Source organism: Caretta caretta, chromosome 13 (genome assembly GCF_965140235.1).
Source record: "Caretta caretta isolate rCarCar2 chromosome 13, rCarCar1.hap1, whole genome shotgun sequence".
Classification (NCBI taxonomy): Eukaryota; Metazoa; Chordata; order Testudines; family Cheloniidae; genus Caretta; species Caretta caretta.
This window is the reverse complement of record NC_134218.1, coordinates 7729631-7749087: the sequence shown is the minus strand read 5'-3', so window position 1 is coordinate 7749087 and position 19457 is coordinate 7729631. Positions and strand designations below refer to the sequence as shown.

General features: G+C 43.5%; 1 protein-coding gene across 4 annotated transcripts in view; it reads left to right on the top strand.

Annotated features, from left to right (window-relative positions):
- SLCO4A1 (solute carrier organic anion transporter family member 4A1) overlaps positions 1 to 17810 on the top strand; it is a 47922-nt gene extending 30112 nt beyond the window's left edge. For all 4 annotated transcript variants that reach the window (XM_048820307.2, XM_048820309.2, XM_048820308.2 and 1 more), the window contains 8 exons: positions 577 to 688; positions 7995 to 8149; positions 9030 to 9225; positions 9842 to 10004; positions 11367 to 11539; positions 12005 to 12069; positions 12868 to 13016; positions 14886 to 17810. In XM_048820307.2, coding sequence (XP_048676264.1) covers positions 577 to 688; positions 7995 to 8149; positions 9030 to 9225; positions 9842 to 10004; positions 11367 to 11539; positions 12005 to 12069; positions 12868 to 13016; positions 14886 to 15032 — 1160 coding nt within the window. In that variant the 3' untranslated portion in view covers positions 15033 to 17810. The remainder of the gene's footprint in view (positions 1 to 576; positions 689 to 7994; positions 8150 to 9029; positions 9226 to 9841; positions 10005 to 11366; positions 11540 to 12004; positions 12070 to 12867; positions 13017 to 14885) is intronic.
- Positions 17811 to 19457: the final 1647 nt, after the last annotated feature.

The window sequence follows — 19457 nt, the reverse complement described above, 5'->3', positions numbered from 1 at the left end:
CTGTCCTGCAGATGTGCATAATACTTTGATTGTCATTAACTCCTGCGGCTGTCTCCTCCTATTTTGATATCTGCCAGACTAAATGTTGCCCTTCTGGATGAATGCCAATGCATGGGGAAACAATAGGCTGGGGAAAAAGTTCTTGTATTTTGAAGTGTAATTTATACATTGATTTCACACCTTCCATTTCACAGCCACCTGTCTTTCCAGTGTTTTGTTGCCTTTATCTGTTCCGCCCCTTTATGCTTCTTATGAACAAGTAGCGGGGAAGTGGGGATAAATGTGAGACAAAGGGGTTGGAGAGACGGAGGGCTTTAAAGGCATAAATTGGAGTCAAGCACCCAACTCCCATTAACTTTCAAAGAGAGTTGGGCACCTAACTGCTCTTTGTTGGTTGGGAAGTGGTAAAACATTTACACAAAAAATGGAAAAAATTTTGTAGGAAAAAAAATCCTCTTTTACGTGGAAACATCAGGTGTATACTATGATGCTTTTTTCCCCTCATGAATTTGCTACTTGTGTGGCACATAAGCCGTCCTCTCATATAGTTTCTCTTTCCTTCATCAATGTTTTCAGGATCCCAGCGCTACATCATTATGAGAATCTCCGAGGCTCATCAGCTGAAAGATGGGAGCCATGAAACGGCATCAGATCCCGACTTTGGGAAAACAGTTAAAGATCTTCCACGGTGAGAACCTTTGCATGTGCATGACATTCAGAAAGCTCTTACCAAAATTAGGGGAATGGCCGCAATTTCATCTGGCTTTCTACAATAATAACTGAAATACTTTGCAATACCTGGGGCTTGATCCTGTAGGGTGCTACTGAAATGAGCTTGAGTTGATGACACTATGCATCTTTCAAGATCAAGCCAATTGTTCCCAAAGCACTTTACAAACATTAATACTATAATGCTCCTGTACAGATAGGTATCATCAACCCCATTTTACAGATTCAATGGTAGAGCCAGGAATAAATTTAGGAACTTTAGTCACCAAATGCAGCTCCATAGATGACATGGGGACAGTTTCCTTCATGGAACAGTTTGTGTTTCGGCCTTTGAAATAAAACCCATTTCAACGATGGTCCAGTGCACACAGCTTCACAGTGTGTTACAGCGACTGTTACCAGTAAGACTGTTTCCATAAGCACAATTTTGTGCCCACAGAGAACCACGTACCATCCGGGACATGTGACGTGGTGGGTTTTACAGGACGTGGCTTAATACCATTCACCACTGTCGTCTAAACCAGTGTTTCTCAACGACCGGTACGTGGACCGGCACTCGTCCCGGAGATCTCCCTGACACAGTTTAGGAAGGCAGCAAGCTGGTCCCTGGTACCAGAACTTTTGAGAAACACTGATCTAAACTACATGCATACGCACTATTTTTTTATTCTTCCCCTTAAATTGGTATTATTGCTTATAGACTGCTCACTCTGTATCACTGCTCACTTGTGTATTGTCCAGTGTTGCCTCGTCTTTGTCTCTCTGAGCTTTTCTTATTTTCCTCTTATTTTAGTCCCGTGTTGGCTTCCTCATATGTCCCTTTAATTTTCATCTTTGTTTCCGTTCCTGTCTCATAGCAAGTCGAATACAGTATCTCTGTTTTGAATCTATTTCCTGTTGTCTTAGTTTTATCTCTGTTGGCTTTCTATTTTATTCCATTTTCCTTTCTCCTATGTCAACCAGCTTCTTTGTGTTTTTTCTTCTGTTCTCTCTTTATGCAAAATAGCCGTGGCCACCTCATCTGCCACTATCCATGTTACCACAGCTACACTGCTATTTATATTCACAATAGCTTGATGAGAGACTCACACCCCTAGCTCATAGTGTAAACTTAGCCACACACACAGGCCAAAATTCAATGTAATTGGGAGTTATTTTCTGGAAACGTAAAGCAGGAAATATCAATGAACAATTGACCAAAATAAGATAACACCTGACTTCCGAGAGTCAGAATTTCTCTGTGCTGTTTTCAGTTAGCATTTAACTGGAGGAGTGTGGGAGACCGAAAGGATCATGTCGTGAAGCTATGTGATACCAACTGGCAATGTTTGGGAGTTACTGGATGATGCTATTGCACATAATGTTTGAAGTTCAGGGATAGCTCAGTGGTTTGAGCATTGGCCTGCTAAACCCAGGGTTGTGAGTTCAATCCTTGAGGGAGCCATTTAGGGATTTGGGCAAAAACTGGGGATTGGCCCTGCTTTGAGCAGGGGGTTGGATGAGATGACCTCCTGAGTTCCCTTCCAACCCTGATATTCTATGATTCTGTTTTAACTGAATGTACAGGAGTTGGATCTTGGCGAAATGCTCTGTGTTAGTTGTGATGCACTTTTTTTGTAGAAGCTGAGTATAACACCAGGAACTGTATGTTTACTTCCTCAACCTCTCCAAGTATCATTCTTAGATACAACTACAGTCGACAGATTGTACCCACACAGACAAAAATAATAGCTGCTGCGGAACCATAATCCTGTTGCTAAGGGTGATTTGTGAATTTTAGAATCATTAACTGCCTCTGCACATGAAAAGGAGAATTGAAACAGAGATGCACAGGAGAATTTACCTCATACAATAGCCAACTTTGATTGACTCTAAGCAACTGTTCACACAGGGCAACACCAAAGCAGTTTGCCAGGGGTTAAGTATGTTTGGTGAAGAATATTGCATTGAACCAATTTCCACCTTGTTATTAAATGAAATTCTTGACTGAGTGCCATTTTTGGAGGTCATGACTCACCACATGGAAATTAAATTCAAAAACTGCATTTAAATAATGTTAAGGGAGCTGTATCTAAACTTCAGTGCTTCACACTCTGCAGGCCTCACTGAAACAAAACTCTGACCAACCTCAGGGGAGCTTTGCCTGAGTGAGGGCTGCAGGATCAGTTCATTTGCCTTGAACATTCCTTAATGTACCTAGTCCCCGGAGAACAGATGGCAAATAATTAGAGGTGGGCAAACCAGATCATATAAAGTAAGAGCCAGCCTAGAGCTGAATGTATTTTTATGCATCTTAAAAAATGAGTCAATTGTCCCTTTTATTAAAAAAAACAATCCCAACTTTACATGCGTCTGTGTTTGCTGGTTTGGTTTGAGAGAAGAAGAATGCCCTAAAGGGAAGTTGTTCGAGAGGAATGGATCACATCTGTAAACAAGGCAGCTTTGGATGAATGGGCTGATGTGTCAGTTACAAGGGCAAAAGGCAGCTTAGTTTTATAGATTTCAGAGTAGCAGCTGTGTTAGTCTGTATTCGCAAAAAGAAAAGGAGTACTTGTGGCACCTTAGAGACTAACAAATTTATTTGAGCATAAGCTTTCGTGAGCATCCGATGAAGTAAACTGTAGCTCATGAAAGCTTATGCTCAGATAAATTTGTTAGTCTCTAAGGTGCCACAAGTACTCCTTTTCTTTTAGTTTTATAGGAGCACCTTTCCAGTTTTATGTTAATTAGGGGTGGGACTCTGGCACATTTTCTCGTGTTCTATAGAGTAAGACGGTTCCATTGAGATACATGGAATGACCTAGAATACGTAGAATAAGAAACCACTCAGTGTGTCCAAGTAGCCTGATTTTGCTCCTGAGAAAGCATGTACCACTTAAAAAATTATGCTATTTTCGCAGCCAGCAACAACCAGGAATGAAGCCAATACGATGAAACAGTCGATCAGTGAATTGCGGCTTGATTCCTGGTTCAGAAAGGCTTGATAAAAGTAGCATTTTTTTTCTACTTCCCTCTGCAGATATCTATTGCATATTCCACTTTGGTAGTGCACATGAAAAAGTCCACTGGTTTCAATCCAATAGAGATTCAAACAGAATATACAATAGACACGCTTGATAAATAGCTTGCTGGGACTGATCAGAGAAGGGGAGTTTTGTTGATAAAGTTGATAAACATCTGTTTTATGAGGATTGCTCATTGATATATCAGGCATGCACAATGCACTGTTCTCCAAAAAAAGAGCTGAGGTCAATATTATATTCCTGTCTTTGGATTACCTGCGGGGAAGAAGTGTTGGTTTGCATCACAACTTTAACATTGTTTTAGCTTTGGAAAGGGAGGAAGTTCATTGCTTTTCATTTGGTGCTTTTTAACAATAATCCTTTCAAAAGATGAAAAAGTCCCCATGCCACATACACCAAGATGATGCAAACATAAGTGTAGAGTTTTTAAGTAGCATGTTATTGACCTATTAAAATGTAACTAGACTGTGAATGCTATGACAACCCATTGTCCCTATTCTGCGCAGGTGAGTTGATCCTGCTCGTGGTCTCAGTGAAGTCAACAGGACTATTTGCATGAGTAAGGGCTACCCATATGGGTAAGCGTTGCAGGATCAGACCTTAATATATAGCAGGTCTTATCCCTGCGAGATGGTGAGTTTCCTCAGCTCCCAGTGAATTCAAGAGTCGAGGACATCCAGGACTTCTCAGGTGTTGTGCAGCAGCTGCTCTGGATCCAAAGCCCATTGATATCAATGGAAAGATTCCCATTGATTTCAGTGGCCTTTGTATTGGTCACTACATCTCAGGATCAGTCCCTACATGCGTTAGCAATAGAAGATGGGGCAGATCCTCTGATGGTGTCACTGGAGCTACCTTGATTTACACGAGTTGAGGATCTGACCCATGCACCTGCAGGAAAAAATGCCTCTCCTGTGGTAGAATAACGACTGTCCTAGTGCTCTATTTTCTCTTGAGTGTAGCAGGTAGGAGCCATCGCACAATAGATGCAATCAGCCATATGTTTTCTAGTCAATAGATTAGGCATTATGCTTCCAAATAAAATACAGTCACGCAGATTAATTTCTTTCATGTTACAGTTAAGGGAAATAATAGGGGAAAAAAAAGAAAAGGTCGTCCCTGGAAGGATATTAAAGTAATTAAGCTGATTCTAACAGTTAGAGAGAACTGTCGCAATAGGGTCCTATGACATTACATTATAGGAATTTACCATTTTTCTTTCTTTCTTTCTTTTATTTCTTGGTTGTTTGGGTGTAAAGAAGTCATATACAGCACAGTGGTAGTAACTCATAAATATCTAACTGCCCAGAATGTGTGATGCAGAGACACCACATTAGAACTGGCCAGAAAATAGAACTTCCCTCCCACTGAAAATGTTTCAATTTGTTAGAGGGAAAAAAATCTCAATTCAGGGTGAAAAGTGAATAATTTGAAATGTTTCATGGGATGAAAAATTCCATTTCTGGAGAATCAAAATGGAATTTGTCAGCTTGCTCCTGGCTAACGAACTCCTTGGTGCCCAACTCCATGGGCAGCCAGCTTTCCGAGGAGTAGGTAGCATGGAAAGGCTGCTGCTCAGGGAAACGTATAGAAGCTGGCCCACCTGCCTCCCTGCCTGGTTTCCATCGAAAGTTTTGACAGGATCAATACACTCCCACATTTTGATTTAATCTAATCAGTATTTTCCAAAGAAAAGAGTTTCACCAGAAGTGTTTTGACCAGCTCTACTCATGTGACATCTAGTTGCATGGCTGTAGATTTGCCCCCATTCCACATTCTCTCCAAAGCAATAAGCAATTGTCAAGTGATTTTGACACAAAACACACACACACACACATCATCTGTCTGTATAGAGAGCTCTGATGAGTACATCACTCACTGTCATTCCAGAGATAACCAGTTTGTTCCAAATTGCTTTGGGCAGGACTTTTCATTACATATAACAGCCTCAGAGGGGAGCAATTGGGGCAGGCTAATAGAGTTACATGACAGAATTTCAAGCCAGTTACAAAAGAAATCCCAGCAAAGCAGTGTAGATTTCCTAATTCAATATCCCAGATAGAGGAGGAGAACTGAGACTATCAAGCAAGCCTGGGGCTTTTTCTGTATCCAACAGCAGGATCGCTGCTGGATCATCTTTCTGCATAAATATGGAACATGGCAAATTGTCTGGAATGTCTGCTTTCCCCTAATAAATTCCAGTTAGTCAAAAGGAAAATGTATTTGCTAAACATACTAGTTAAACTGTGCCCCACTTTGTCTGGCCTTTGTTGATTGCTGTTTTACAGTAGGACGATAAGGTCTTTAAGAAAGTACTTAGAGCAGGAAAGAAACTTATTAGGTTTGAGTTGTAAAATAGTAAATGTGTGACACACAGGAGTGCTGGTATGCGACACAGCTTTATTTCCTGACCCCAATCACCTGGTCTGGGTCAGGGTTACTGTAGGCGCGTCCAGCCGGGGCCGTCACTCTCCGGGGAGGCGGGGAACCAGACCGCCTCGCTACTTCTGTCATGTGTGTCGGGGAACTAGCCTGCCTGAGCAAAGAATTCAATAGCAAGCCCAGGCCCTGGGTCAGGGCAGGGCAACAGTCAGCAGCTCAGGGCCCTCAGGCAGGGGCTGAGCAGAGTTCAATAGCAAAACCCAGGCGCTGGGTCAGGGCAGGGCAACAGTCAGTAGCTTAGGGCCCTCAGGCAGGGGCTGAGCAAAGAGTTCGATAGCAAGGCCCAGGCTCCTGGCTCCGAGCGGCCTGGGAGAGGGGGAGATGGCTACCCGCGAGGTGGGTGGCAGGGGGGACGCAGGCCCACCCACTCTACTGCGTCCCAGCCCAGAGCCCTAGCAGCTGAAGAAGACCCGCTGCTGTGTCAGTGGGGTTCCTGGCCGCAACACACTGACATTGGCTCTGGCAGTGTTGCAGCCTGACTAGGGTCGGCTGCCCCTGGGCTACTTCCTACCTCCCCGCTAGAGGTACCTGGGTCCAGCCAGCATCCTCCAAGGGATCACACACCATGGGCTCCTCAGGGTAACTGGCGCTCGGTTGGCTTGGCGACTCCTCGGGGTAACTGGCGAACGGCAAGCTTGGCAGCGTCTCTGGGCTCAGGCTAGCATCAGGCATTGGCTGGTCTGGCCAGTCCTCGGGTTGGCCTCCGATCGCCGTGGTCTCCTGGCTGGGAGTCCACCACATGCATCTGGCGTCTCCGGTGGCTGTGTTTCAACTGAGCTCTGGGGTCGAGCTTTTATACTTCCGGTCCTGCACCTTGACCTCTGAGGGGTGGGTGCAGGGTTCGCTGGCTCCGCCACTTTGGCGTCCAGAGAGGCTTGTCCCTCTCCGGGACAGCGGGGAACCAGATCGCCTCGCTACAGTTACAAAGATTAAGATCACTGCTTACTGGTATAATTCCCATAAACTGTGATGAGAATTGAGTGTACTCAACAGCTAGCAGAATCAGGATCTAAAAGGGTATTTATTGATATGCTGTCCTTCAATTCTGACCCAATTCGGAAAGGTACTGAGCACCCTCAGATTTTATTGCCCTGAATGGGAATTGAGGGCACTCAACACTTTGCAGAGACAAGCCCCGAATTTTCAAAACTCACCATCTAAATTGCACCCACAGAATTTGTGATTCCACCATTTGTGTCCGCAAGACCCACATTATTTTGTACCTATGATGTCAATGATTGCATATGCGACACCCATTTTGCATATGCTGGTCCCTGTTTGCTTATGTAAATATCAGGTAGGTGGGCACAACAGATGCATTCACAAAGTCTGCAGGTGCAATCCAGGTATTCAATTTGGAAAACCCTCATTCTACATGAACAGGCACGTGGAAAAAAATACTGACAACATTGATCAAACTCAGTGGACAAACTTGAGATTTTCCACTTCCAAGGGAGGAGACTGCTGACAGGGGATGCTACCCAACAATGTTCACCTGATACTCCCCACCCTGAGTAGGTGGAGAGGGAGTGGTTAGAGAGGGGTGCTGCTCCTTGGCACCATGGCTGAATCAGCATTGAGGAGAGAAGCATGCTGCATTTTTAAAGAGCTGCATCAACTCTTTCCTTTCTTTTTCTTCCAATGAAAGATGGGGCAGCTGGGTACCGCCCTTATGCAAGGATGAGCCTAAAGACCCCCCTCTAGGCCTTAGATTCAAAGAGACAGTAATGAAGTAAAAGTGCACCACACTACGCAATTGCATCATATTTGTCTTTTCTGTATGCCTCTTGGACTCGACAGATCATTATTGCTGCTTCTGAAGAACCCTACCTTCATCTTCCTCTGTTTAGCTGGAGCAACTGAAGCCACGCTCATTGCGGGAATGTCTACTTTTGGACCCAAGTTCCTTGAGTCACAGTATGGTTTAAGTGCCTCCGAAGCTGCTACCTTGTTTGGTAAGAAAACAGATTTTCAATAATGTCCATGTAAATTTTATATTGTCTAAAAATAGTAAAATCTCATGACCAAGGAGATGATCTCTTTTATCACAGAGGCAAATGCAATCCTGACACTATGCAATAATTATACTGTGTGTAAACAGTGGCTGCAGTCTTAGATATAAATGGCACCTTTGGACCCAGCAGACCTGCACCCTGTGTGTAGTCAGTGTTATATCTACTAACTTTAGTGGGAAACGTTTTTCCAACTTTTACACCGGTTGGTCCTGCCAAACCAACACAGAGTGAGCTGGGGCTTGTTCCTATTTGTGCACCATCAAGAGAACTGTCAACAGTGGTGTCTAAGTATTACTCAAGTGCAAATGAGGAGAGCATCTGAGCTGCAGAAGCTGTATTACTAGTGACATGCGGCTGGAAAGAACCCAGCTTCACTCTCAGATCCCAGACTGAGTTTGCAGGCCAGCCAATTAGAAAAAAAATATATATACACATACACACATATGTTTATACATTTAAATTGGTAAACTGAGCAAATTTTATCTGAATTCAGTGGGATACAATAATGCTATTCTTGAGGAGTCATTTTTCAGGGCAGAACTGCACTATATGCAAAAAATATTTCCTTATTTTCTCAGATTTTGGAGTAGGCTTTCAGAGCTGCTACACAGGGCAGAATGTTTCTTTTCTTTTCTTTTCTTTTCTTTTCTTTTCTTTTCTTTTCTTTTCTTTTCTTTTCAAGTCCTATAAATTCCCATCAAGAAACAACCCTAGGCCTGTGGCACGGAAGGAGTTAAAATTGTGCCAACTCTGTAGTGTATTTATTCAGACAAATAGAAACTCCCTTCCTGACATTTATGGGCTTGGTTTTTCCCCCTAGGTTATCTTGTCGTGCCAGCGGGGGGAGGAGGCACATTCCTAGGAGGATTCTTCGTGAATAAGCTTAAGCTTCGCTGTTCAGGAATCATCAAGTTGTGTTTACTTTGCACAGTGACAAGTCTACTGGCTGCTTTCATATTTTTCATTCACTGCCCTAACATGCCTATGGCAGGAGTAACGCAGATGTACAACCGAAGGTAATAATAATGATCACAGTTCCCGTCAGGCATGTGTTGTGATGGTACAGAAACACGAGGATAAACTTGAGTCATCAACACTGAGGTTAATATTAATGCACTACAGAATAATGTCGCTGCATGGTTGCAAGGCCAACCTTATAGGCATGTTCCAAGTGTATGACTACACTCAGCCCAGCACCTTCCAGCATCCCACTACCTTAGCATCCCTTCTCACACACCCCTGTGCCCTCCTTCTCCTCTTAGGTCTGGTCTACACTGGGGGGGGGGGTGGATTGATCTAAGTTGCACAACTTCAGCTACTTGAATAACGTAGCTGAAATCGACATACTTAGATCTACTCACCGCAGTGTCTTCACTGCGGTGAGTCAACAGCTGATGCTCCCCTGTCAACTCCATCTGCACCTCTCGCTCCGGTGGAGTACAGGAGTCGACGGGAGAGCACTCGGCGGTCAATTTATCGCGTCTAGACTAGACGCAATAAATCGATCCCCGCTGGATCGATCGCTGCCCGTCGATCCAGCGGATAAGGTAGACAAGCCCTTATTCCACTCCACCCAGCCCTGGAAGATACTGTTAAAGGAACATCTGTTGACTAATCCACTGTTTCCTTTAGCATCTTACTGGAAAGCAGCTTAAACCTGACAGCAGCGTGCAATGCCGAATGTGATTGTCTAAGGGAGCTCTACAGTCCAGTCTGCGGAAGCGATGACATCATGTATTACTCTGCCTGCCATGCAGGGTGCAAAAAAAAATCATTCCTCGATAGTGGCAAGAAGGTATGGTTTGAAGAACCCAGGGGTTCGCAAAGAACATTAGTTAGCACATACGCCTTCCTAAATTCTGGCCAGCCTTGATGAAGTTACATTAAGTTTTTTCGGGTTTTGAGCTTTGCTTCAAATCAGATATAAACTGTAGAAGGACGCCCTGTGAATATGTAGGATTTGTGAGTGGTGGGCACCAACTGAGATTCAAGTACTCGACGTATGCTTCTGCTGCTCAGCACTGACCTAGACCTGCTGCTCCATTTTGGAATTTGAAGTTCCGAATGTTAATACTTAAGGGCCTAGACTCCATGCAATAGGTCGAATTCTGCTCTCGGCTGCGCTGATGTAAATCCTGCATAACTCATAAATTCATAGATTTTATGGCCAGAAGGATCCATCATGATCATCTAGTCTGACTTCCTGCACATCGCAGGCCACGGAACCTTCCCCCCCCATGCCTGTAATAGACCCCCCCCCAACCTCTGGCTGAGTTACTGAAGCCTTCACATCATGATTTAAAGAACAGAGAATCCACCATTTACTCTGTTTCAAACCAGCCTGTGCCCTGTGCTCCCACGCTGCAGAGGAACGGTGTCTGCCAATCTGACCTGCGGAAAATTCCTTCCTCACTCCAAATATGGTGATCAGTTAGCCCCTGAACATGTTGGTGAAACCCACCAGTGAGACACGTGGGAAAGAATTCACTGTAGTCCATGTGGTGTCCCATCTCTGGCCATTGGAGATTTGCTACTAACAGTTGCAGATGGGCCACATGCCATTGTAGGCAGTCTCATCATACCGTCCCCTCCATAAATGCATCAAGCTCAGTCTTGAAACTAGTTAAGTTTTTTGCCCCCACTGGTCCTTTTGGAAGGCTGTGCCAGAACTTCATTCCTCTGATGGTCAAAAAACTTCATCTAATTTCAAGCCTATATTTGTTAATAACTGATCTGAACTCTGAATTTACACGGGTATAACTAGGAACTGAATTTGTCCCATTGTGTGCACATAATTCCCATTCTCAGAGCAGAGTTTGTCCCATTGTGTGCTTTTAATCCCCTGTTAGTATTTTGTGCACAGAGGGGACAGTGTGTGTGAGGGTGTTCACATCACGCAATAACTAATGTTTCCAGAGTTCAGAGCAGTCTTGTGAAGTTCATTACTACCCGACCCGATAATATCTGCACTGGAAACTGACAAAAGGCCAAATTCTTGGCCCTGCTATGGTTGCCTTATTCTGCTCCAGGAGCAAAACCCAGCTGCAAAAACAACTGATCTGTAGGGGATTCACCATGTTCAATTCTAGTAATCGCCCAAATTATGACTGTAGAAACACTGTCTCTTTGGGAAATTGACGAGGTGTTTGTTTCCCAGGTTTACCATGAGTGTAGCTGTATCCTGGAGAATGATCCCACTGGTTCTGCCCAAGCGATAGCAGGGAGATGCACTTCCTCCTGTGAGAGAAGGACTGTCCTTCTGGTTTTCATGTTTTTTGTGATTTTCTTTACATTCCTATGCAGTATTCCTGCGCTGACTGCAACTCTACGGTAAGCAGCGGAACCTTCTCTTTACTGTATAGCAGGAAGTAATTGAATGCAAATGTTTTCATTTTATCCTAGCAATTGTGGGACGGGGCCTGATGAAAAGGGCCCAGTTTTCAGCGTGTTGAAGATATCGAGCGTGATTCTCCATTCAGTCCAATTGTGAGCACAATCTGAGTGCTTGCGTCTGTATGTTGCTCATTTGTGCCCGCAGTGAGGTAGTTAGATGTGCAAATTCCCGGATTTGCCCTCACAATTCCAAAAAGTGTGGGCACAAATTTTGCTGGTGCACATTCTGTCCACAAAAAGGGAGAATGAGCCTCATTCCGGCTGAAAATATCATCATCCCTTTATCATCAGAGTATACTGTTTGACGGTATTACGGGGTGTGGAGAGGCTCTTCTCTTTGGTGCTGGGGAGCTGCTCCTACTTCACGTCAGCATTTTAAAATTCTAACTTTGTGTGCTCCAGGTGTGTCTCCGACAGACAGAAATCATTTGCACTAGGAATCCAGTGGATTGTAGTAAGAACTCTAGGTATAGTATGGTGTGAATGTGTATGTTTTCCCTATTGTATTTGTAAAACACTTATCACAGGAGTGTCTGTGGGCCAAATACAGATAGTTTAAGAGAAGGGGAATGGGGACATGTGATGTTTGAGTGGAGGATGTTTTCTCTCACATACCTGCACTATTCATAAACATCCAATCCTGTTTGCATGTAATTTGCAAACAGGAGAAAAAAAGTTAAATTTTGCAGCTAGATTGTTCACTGTGAATAGCTCACCCAGCTCTAGAGATAACTTAATACAGAACAGCAAAGCTTCATACAGTGTCATTAGCTTGAGTTTAGTAAATTAAGGTGCCAAGACACCAAAAGTTCCTTGAGGTCCTGGTGGGGATGCAGATTTGAACTCTTACAAGTATCGTATGCTGAAGTGAGATCCCTTGTTAACCATGTAATCTGGCTGTTGGAGGGAAAACTAAAACTCCCATAACATGTTTCCAAAGGAGTAAACAATAGCAGTGGGCAACTGCTCATTCCAAAAAGAAAATGGGTCCTAAGTACATAAGTCATTGCTGAGTTCATAGGCTGTGGTTTTCAAAGGAGCTGATGGGCATTAGTCACCCAACTCCTACTGAAATCCAGTAGGGTTTGGGTGCCTAACTCCTTTAGGATCTCTTTTGGAAATTCCAGCCATGCAGGTTGCAGTGTTAGCTTACTCAGTCACTGTACCTGCAAAACCTGACACATTGTTTCAAAAGTGCTTTGGGCTACCTTGAGGATAATAGATAGAAATTATATCAATTGATGTTCCATTCTGTCTTCATGCAGGAGGCATTCCCGGTCCTATTGCCTTTGGCTCTTTGATTGATCTATCATGTCTGGTGTGGCAGGACCAGTGTGGAGAACAAGGTTCTTGCTACGTTTACCAGAACTCCTCCATGAGCCGATACACTCTGGTTGCTGGAATTGTCTACAAGGTGATGCCCAGTTACTGTTTCCCTTTCACATCTCCTAGCCTGTGCTTTTTGCTTATGACTGGTTAGATGAGCAGCGCCGGCTGTGGCAGAATTTTGGAAACCTCTGTTATGCTGTTCCCATCACAACACGAATCCTATCTTCACGCAACTTTGCTGTGAAAACACAGCAAAGTGTTTGTCACTAAATGCAAATATTCCATTATGATTCACAATTTAACAACTTGTGGGTACCGTCATTCTCCTGACTCCATATTATTTTCCAAGCTAAATGTTTTTCGTCTAAAATTTTAGGGGAAAAACTCCACAAAACCCACATTTTATTAAAATCACTCACTCCAGAAGTGGAGTTGAGTATATAAATACGGTCCGTTAGCTAGTGTGACTCAGGTCACGCCGCTCATGCTGTAAAGAAGAGTAAATAGCTATTCTCTGATCACTGCTTGAAAATGTCGAGAGGGCGAATGTTTCAGTATTTGTGGTCAGAAAGCATTGTTTTAGCTCACTTAGCTTGCAGGTCACAATAGGGATCAGCAGCTGTGATGAGAAGGCATGTGTGTAGCAATGCTAGTATACACAGCAAAATACCATAGGTCAGATCCTCAGCTGCTCTAAATCCATGTAGTTCAGTGCAATGTGGTTCCAGGTCTTTTAAATGGCTGGAGCATCCCACTAAGATCCCAGTGCAGTACCGTCATGGAGTCAGGTGATCAGAGAATCTAGCCCCTGCCACATGGAGTTCCTGGGCATGCAGCGTTGTACACTCCACAATCCAGTCTTCCCCCAGCTACTCAGCAAACTTACCTACTGGTGACAGTGAGGCCTTCGAAGCCAAGGTATTGCCCCTTGATGTAGTCAAAATCTCGCAAGTTGGGAACTTCAGAAGGGAATCATACATAATTGTCAAGAACAAAGTAAAGAGCTGACCTGCCTCCCCCCCCAAATCCAAACAGTTCTTCATTTAAAAACAAATCCCAGCTGCAAGAAAACCCAGTTTGTTTCCAAAATAATGGCACGGTTCTAGCCACGGTCCTTTTTACATGCAGGGTTTGATGCTATGTGATGATAGGCCATGACTGAAAAGTTCAGCTTCAGAACCTTTCCTGAAGCTGCAATGGTTTAAATGGAAGGTTTGGGGTCAGTCTGTTAGAAAGATGACAGTGGGGGGCCATGTGTGAAGTTTATATGGGATCTTCATCATCGTCAAGGATTGTTTGGTCTGGATGAATCCCCCTCCATAATGCTAATGGGTATGATTGTCCCCACCCCGCACAGCATAGTACAGTGTCGGTCTGAAAACTATGACCATAAATTGTGTGTGTACTTTTATGAACTTTTATTTGTAATTTGCATCATGCTAAGCACTACTCACATCGTAGCAAGAGCTTCTAAAATAAGTTTTTAGGGTCTCACCCTTGTGCAGTCTTGCTTTGCTGCCTCTACATTCAAGGGAACTTTGCCAATTAGCTGGCTGCTCACTGAGGTTTCGTGCACGTTCCTAAAAAGTAGGCATGCACCCCTGCTCCTAATCAACTGGAGCATATTCCCAGAGCCACAAACGAATCTATTTTCCTGGCTAATCTCTTCCTTGTCATTATAATCCAGCCAAATCCTCCTGCACAGATCACCTGCATGTCAAATTGTCCTTACGACTCCCTCCCTTTTAATCTGGATCTGGGAAGCCTGGAGGGAGCTACTCTGCCGCTGTTAATTGGCATACTTCCACTGGCACCAGCAACACCACTGTCTTCACGGTTGCTCTGCTGATTTACATCAGTTGAGGATCTGGCCCTGGGTTTTTAAATAAGTTAGGGTCATGTTTGGTATTAAAAGTGGCTCTAACAGTAACAGGGGATGTCTTGATGATTACAGGTGGTTGGAACAGTCTTCTTCCTGCTGGCCTGTTTACTTTACAAACCGCCTCCGCCAGAATCCCTACCAGGGAGCTCAGATGCATCAGAAAATGGGAACTGTGTCCTCCAGGAGAACAAATCTCTCCAGACCCAAGCTGCTGAATAGCACTATAAATACTGCAAGGGACTTTCTCCCAGTCTCAGAAATACCGTGTCAAAATTTTGTTTTGTTCCTGTTTTATGATTACTATTATTATTACTATTGCTTTACCCTTTTGTTTTTCTGTTTAAAGAAGGATATTTGAAGTAAGTTCTGGTTTGGAGTAACTTTTTCTGAAGGGCAGAAGCACATGAGAGGATACTTACATTGATGCCATATGAGGATCCGTGCACTGATGCCAGACACTTATGTTACTCACTGGTAGCTTTATAGCACTTCTGTAACAAACCTGAACCACACTAAAGAAACCAGAGTACCACTGTGGGACCAAATTCTCATCTGGTGTAAACTGGCTCCATTCACTTCTGCTGAGAATCTGGCCTGTAACACATACATTATAGAGCCATCAGTAGCAAAGCACTTGTGTTCATACCTTTTAGGTCTGATCAACTGCCTATCCTCATGTTGACAATCTGCTACCATATGCAAAGCAAGGAGCAAAAACAGTGTCTTTTTTGTTGCTGTAGCATATAAGCGTTGCTCATAATGTATGCTCTATTCTCTCTCTGTTCAGTTCAATTATAGAACATTTAATTGTCATCGTTCCTATTACTTTGCAAAGGTTTGAGATCATGGATTACCTGGGAAGTTCATCAGTAGATCACATACAACACACTGTTGAAACTTGAACATCACTGGCTATTTTTAACTCACTACCCAAGCCTTTTTCTGTCGCCACCTCTGGTTTCCTAATTCCAGTCCCAGGATTTGCAGTATAGTTACAATCTGCTTTTCTTCCGTTGTTTTAAGATGGACACATTTTGTAACGACCTGTAAAGGCAGTTGGACTAGTTCTTGTCCTTGAGCTATTGTGCTGTTTGACGCAGAAACATATAAGATATGGATTTGTGAAATGTTTTGTTTGTTTGTTTTTAAGTATACAGAAAAATCCGAACTAATTTAGTTTTTCTCACACTGCTCCTTGGAAGAGAAACCTAACATAGCGACAGACTTTATTGTATGAAGCCAATGAAGAAATCAACCAGATTCTCAGCTGGTGGAAATAGACATAGCTCTGTTGATTTCAATGGAGCTACACTGATTTGCACCAGATGATGATCTGATCCATTGTTTGCAAATAAACTGGGCCACATTTTCAAAAATGCCCTTTAAATATGCACTGCAGTATTAACCGTATGTTGTTGGCAAGGACAAGCAATGGATGGCCAGCATCTGATGGCCAGATTTATGAGTGGCTGTCTCACCCACACCCACAAAATTAGGCAGGTATCAAAATCTTATTATTTGGCTCTTCAATGGTTGCACAAGCAAAAACTGCAGGTAGAAATTCAGCACTTGGATTGAGGCCCCTCGGACGATGCAGGTCCCTGAAATCCTTACCCTGCATAAAACTGTAGTGAAGAATTATAGGACAACCACTAACAAGCTGTTTAATCGACATGTAATGTTCACTACAAAATATTTAGAAAGATTTGTAGCTACTTTGTATATTGTTTTATCCTTATGTTTTTGTAAAAGAGGGAAGAAGGTTGAAAAGCTGTTTATAGTTTTTTGGCAAAGGACCAAACATTCCGGCGCCCAGCCGACACCATTAAACACAGCCATATCCCATGCCTGGTGTTTCCCATTCTGCTGAGGGTGATACTGTGGTGGAGATATGGGGCTGAAGGAAAATCCCCGTTCTTTCCTTGACACTCACTGTGAATGGGCTTTGAATAGGAGTTCCTCTGCCATCCGTGAATCCTCTTCCACCAAGGCCATGGATTTACTATGCAGCAGCAGCCATTAAAAGGCCCATATTTCCCAACCGTTGTCACACCACAGCATCTCGGGATGTCTCTCAGACTCTGGCCAGTCGCACTATTGCTCTAAAAATAGCTGCATCGTAAACAACACACTGACCGAGCTGCAAGTTCAAAGCACTGATCAGAACTTTTAGAGCCATTGACCTGGGCTGAAAGGCTCACTCCAAAATGCCATGTGCACCTATCCTGGGAAACACTGCAACGTCTCTGGTATCATAGCGTGGTAACTACTGCTGAACACTGACATTCTGGAAGGCATCCATGGTCAGTAGCTCTGGGTAGTCATGGACCCATTGGTACTGCCTTCCCAGAATAAACCCCTATGCACTGGTGCATACAGAGCCCTTGCAGTATTCTGGGTGTGGCCTCCCCCTCTCTGCTGCTTGACACCCACTCCCCATTTTACACACCCGTGGTGATTTAAGGGGCGTGACTAGGCCCAAAGAGATTAACCCTGACCCGTAGTAAATGGTTCTTCATGACCGTCAACAGTTTTCTCGGGCACCTGTAAGCAAGACAACCACTATCTACAGGAGTCTGCCACTCCAGTACACTATAAACAATAAACACATTCCAACACTTTGGGTACAAGCAGTAGCCTGGTGAGTTGCATGACATTATTCTGGGGAAATATTTTGTGCATATTGTACTTACGAGGTTAGAAGTGTTTATATATATGCCATGCTTTACTAGTGTTTATCAAATGAAATTTGTTTGAATTTATCATTTCAAGAGCAAAAGAATAGTGGTGTTTTATTATGTTGATGTGGTCTTGAAAATCCTTGATTTTAATTAAATAGCAAAAAAAAAAAAAAAAATACCCTGTTCCTATTAGGGCAACATTTGTATATAAAAAACTATGTATGTGCCCATGGTATTTGAAAGGACATTTCCCCATCTCATGTGAAGTATTGTATTCCTATGACGTCACAGAAATATAAGCACTATTTGACAGGTCCTTTGTGTGTGTCTTGATCAGCTTCATTTCATTCTGAATGGTGCTTTTGAGGCAAACAGAATGAATTAGCTTATCCAGAGCTATAATGTAGTCACAACTGGAAAAGTTGGGGCGTAGACACCTTCAGCTCTCAATGAAACCAGTGAGAACTGTGGTGCTAAGCAACCCTCTGGACACAATACTTTTTAGTGCCGGTTAGCTCTTTGGATCATGATTGAAATTTTGATACACCACAGCTTTGTTTCTCTTTTTAACTACCACCCCTTTCTTCCTGCGCTCATGGAGGAAGTTTTCAGAGCGGTAGCCGTGTCAGTCTGTATCAGCAAAAACAACGAGGAGTTCTTGTGGCACCTTAGAGACTGACAAATTTATTTGGGCATAAACTTTCGTGGACTAAAACCCACTTCATCAGATGCATGGATGCATGGATACTGTATTTTCCACTCCATGCATCTAATGAAGTGGGTTTTAGCCCACGAAAGCTTATGCCCAAATAAATTTGTTAGTCTCTAAGGTGCCACAAGGACTCCTTGTTGTTCATGGAGGAAGGTTACACAAGTGGGAGTCAGGGAATGGGTGGGGTTAGGAAAGGTGATCCAACACAGATTGAAGACAATGGAAAGCCTCCTGTTGACTTCATTGGGCATCGGGCCAGGCTCAGAGTAAGCAGACACCTAAGAGGAGCTATCTGATTCTGTTTCAGAGAAAGTCCATTCTGCCACTAGACTCCTTCCATCTGTCTAGTACCTTTGGGAAAAAAGAACACTATGATGCCAGCTCAGGTCAGTGGGCTTTTTTGGAGAGAAGCCTTGGTGGCATGGGAATTGGACCTCCTGAACTTCTTAGGGTTCATCTTACGGTACTGAGCTCAGAACACAACTAGGTTTCTTGTTCATCACTAGTTGAGACAGCACATGAAAGGACAACAGCTATTCCCAAAATCAAAGTGTACAGAGAGATCTAAGAACCCTGGGACAACCTTAGGTCAAGGACAAGTGTAGTAAACAAGAGCCTACTCTTGGATCTTTGTGGGAAAAGGAGGAGGGGACAGAGTATGAGCACAACCAAATGAAACAGAATGTCAATGTGCTTTTAATCCGAGGAGAGATTTCTCTTCTGCGCTCAGCCCAGTTGGGATTCATTTCATTTTCTTTTCCTTGTTGTGCCAACCTGAATGCAGTGATAGGTTTATTTGTAGAAAACGAAGCAGTTTTCCTCTTGTGCCAAGTGCATTATTGTCAAATATTGAGGGACACATCCTCAGCTGGCGTAAAGTGAGGTAGCTTCAGCAGAGTCAATGGAGCTATGGCACTTTTCATTCGCTGGGGACCTGGCCCTGGTTCTGCACGGGCAGGACCAGCTGCCTTGCAAGGGCAAAACAAGAGGTCTTTGGTTATCAAAGAAGAACAAAATGAGCAAGATTAGGACCTCACTTACGCCTGTGTAAACCAATGAGTTGAAGCCTATGGAGTTACTCTGGGTTTTGACCGGCGTGAATGAGGTCAGAATCCTGTACTATGTATACATAGGATTGATTCTCTGCATGAAATAATATAGATAAACAATAGTTTGTACTGGGGAAAAAATCCACTAGGTATGAAAGCAAATAAACTGAGGATTCGTAGCAGGAAGAACTAGTTGTGAAGG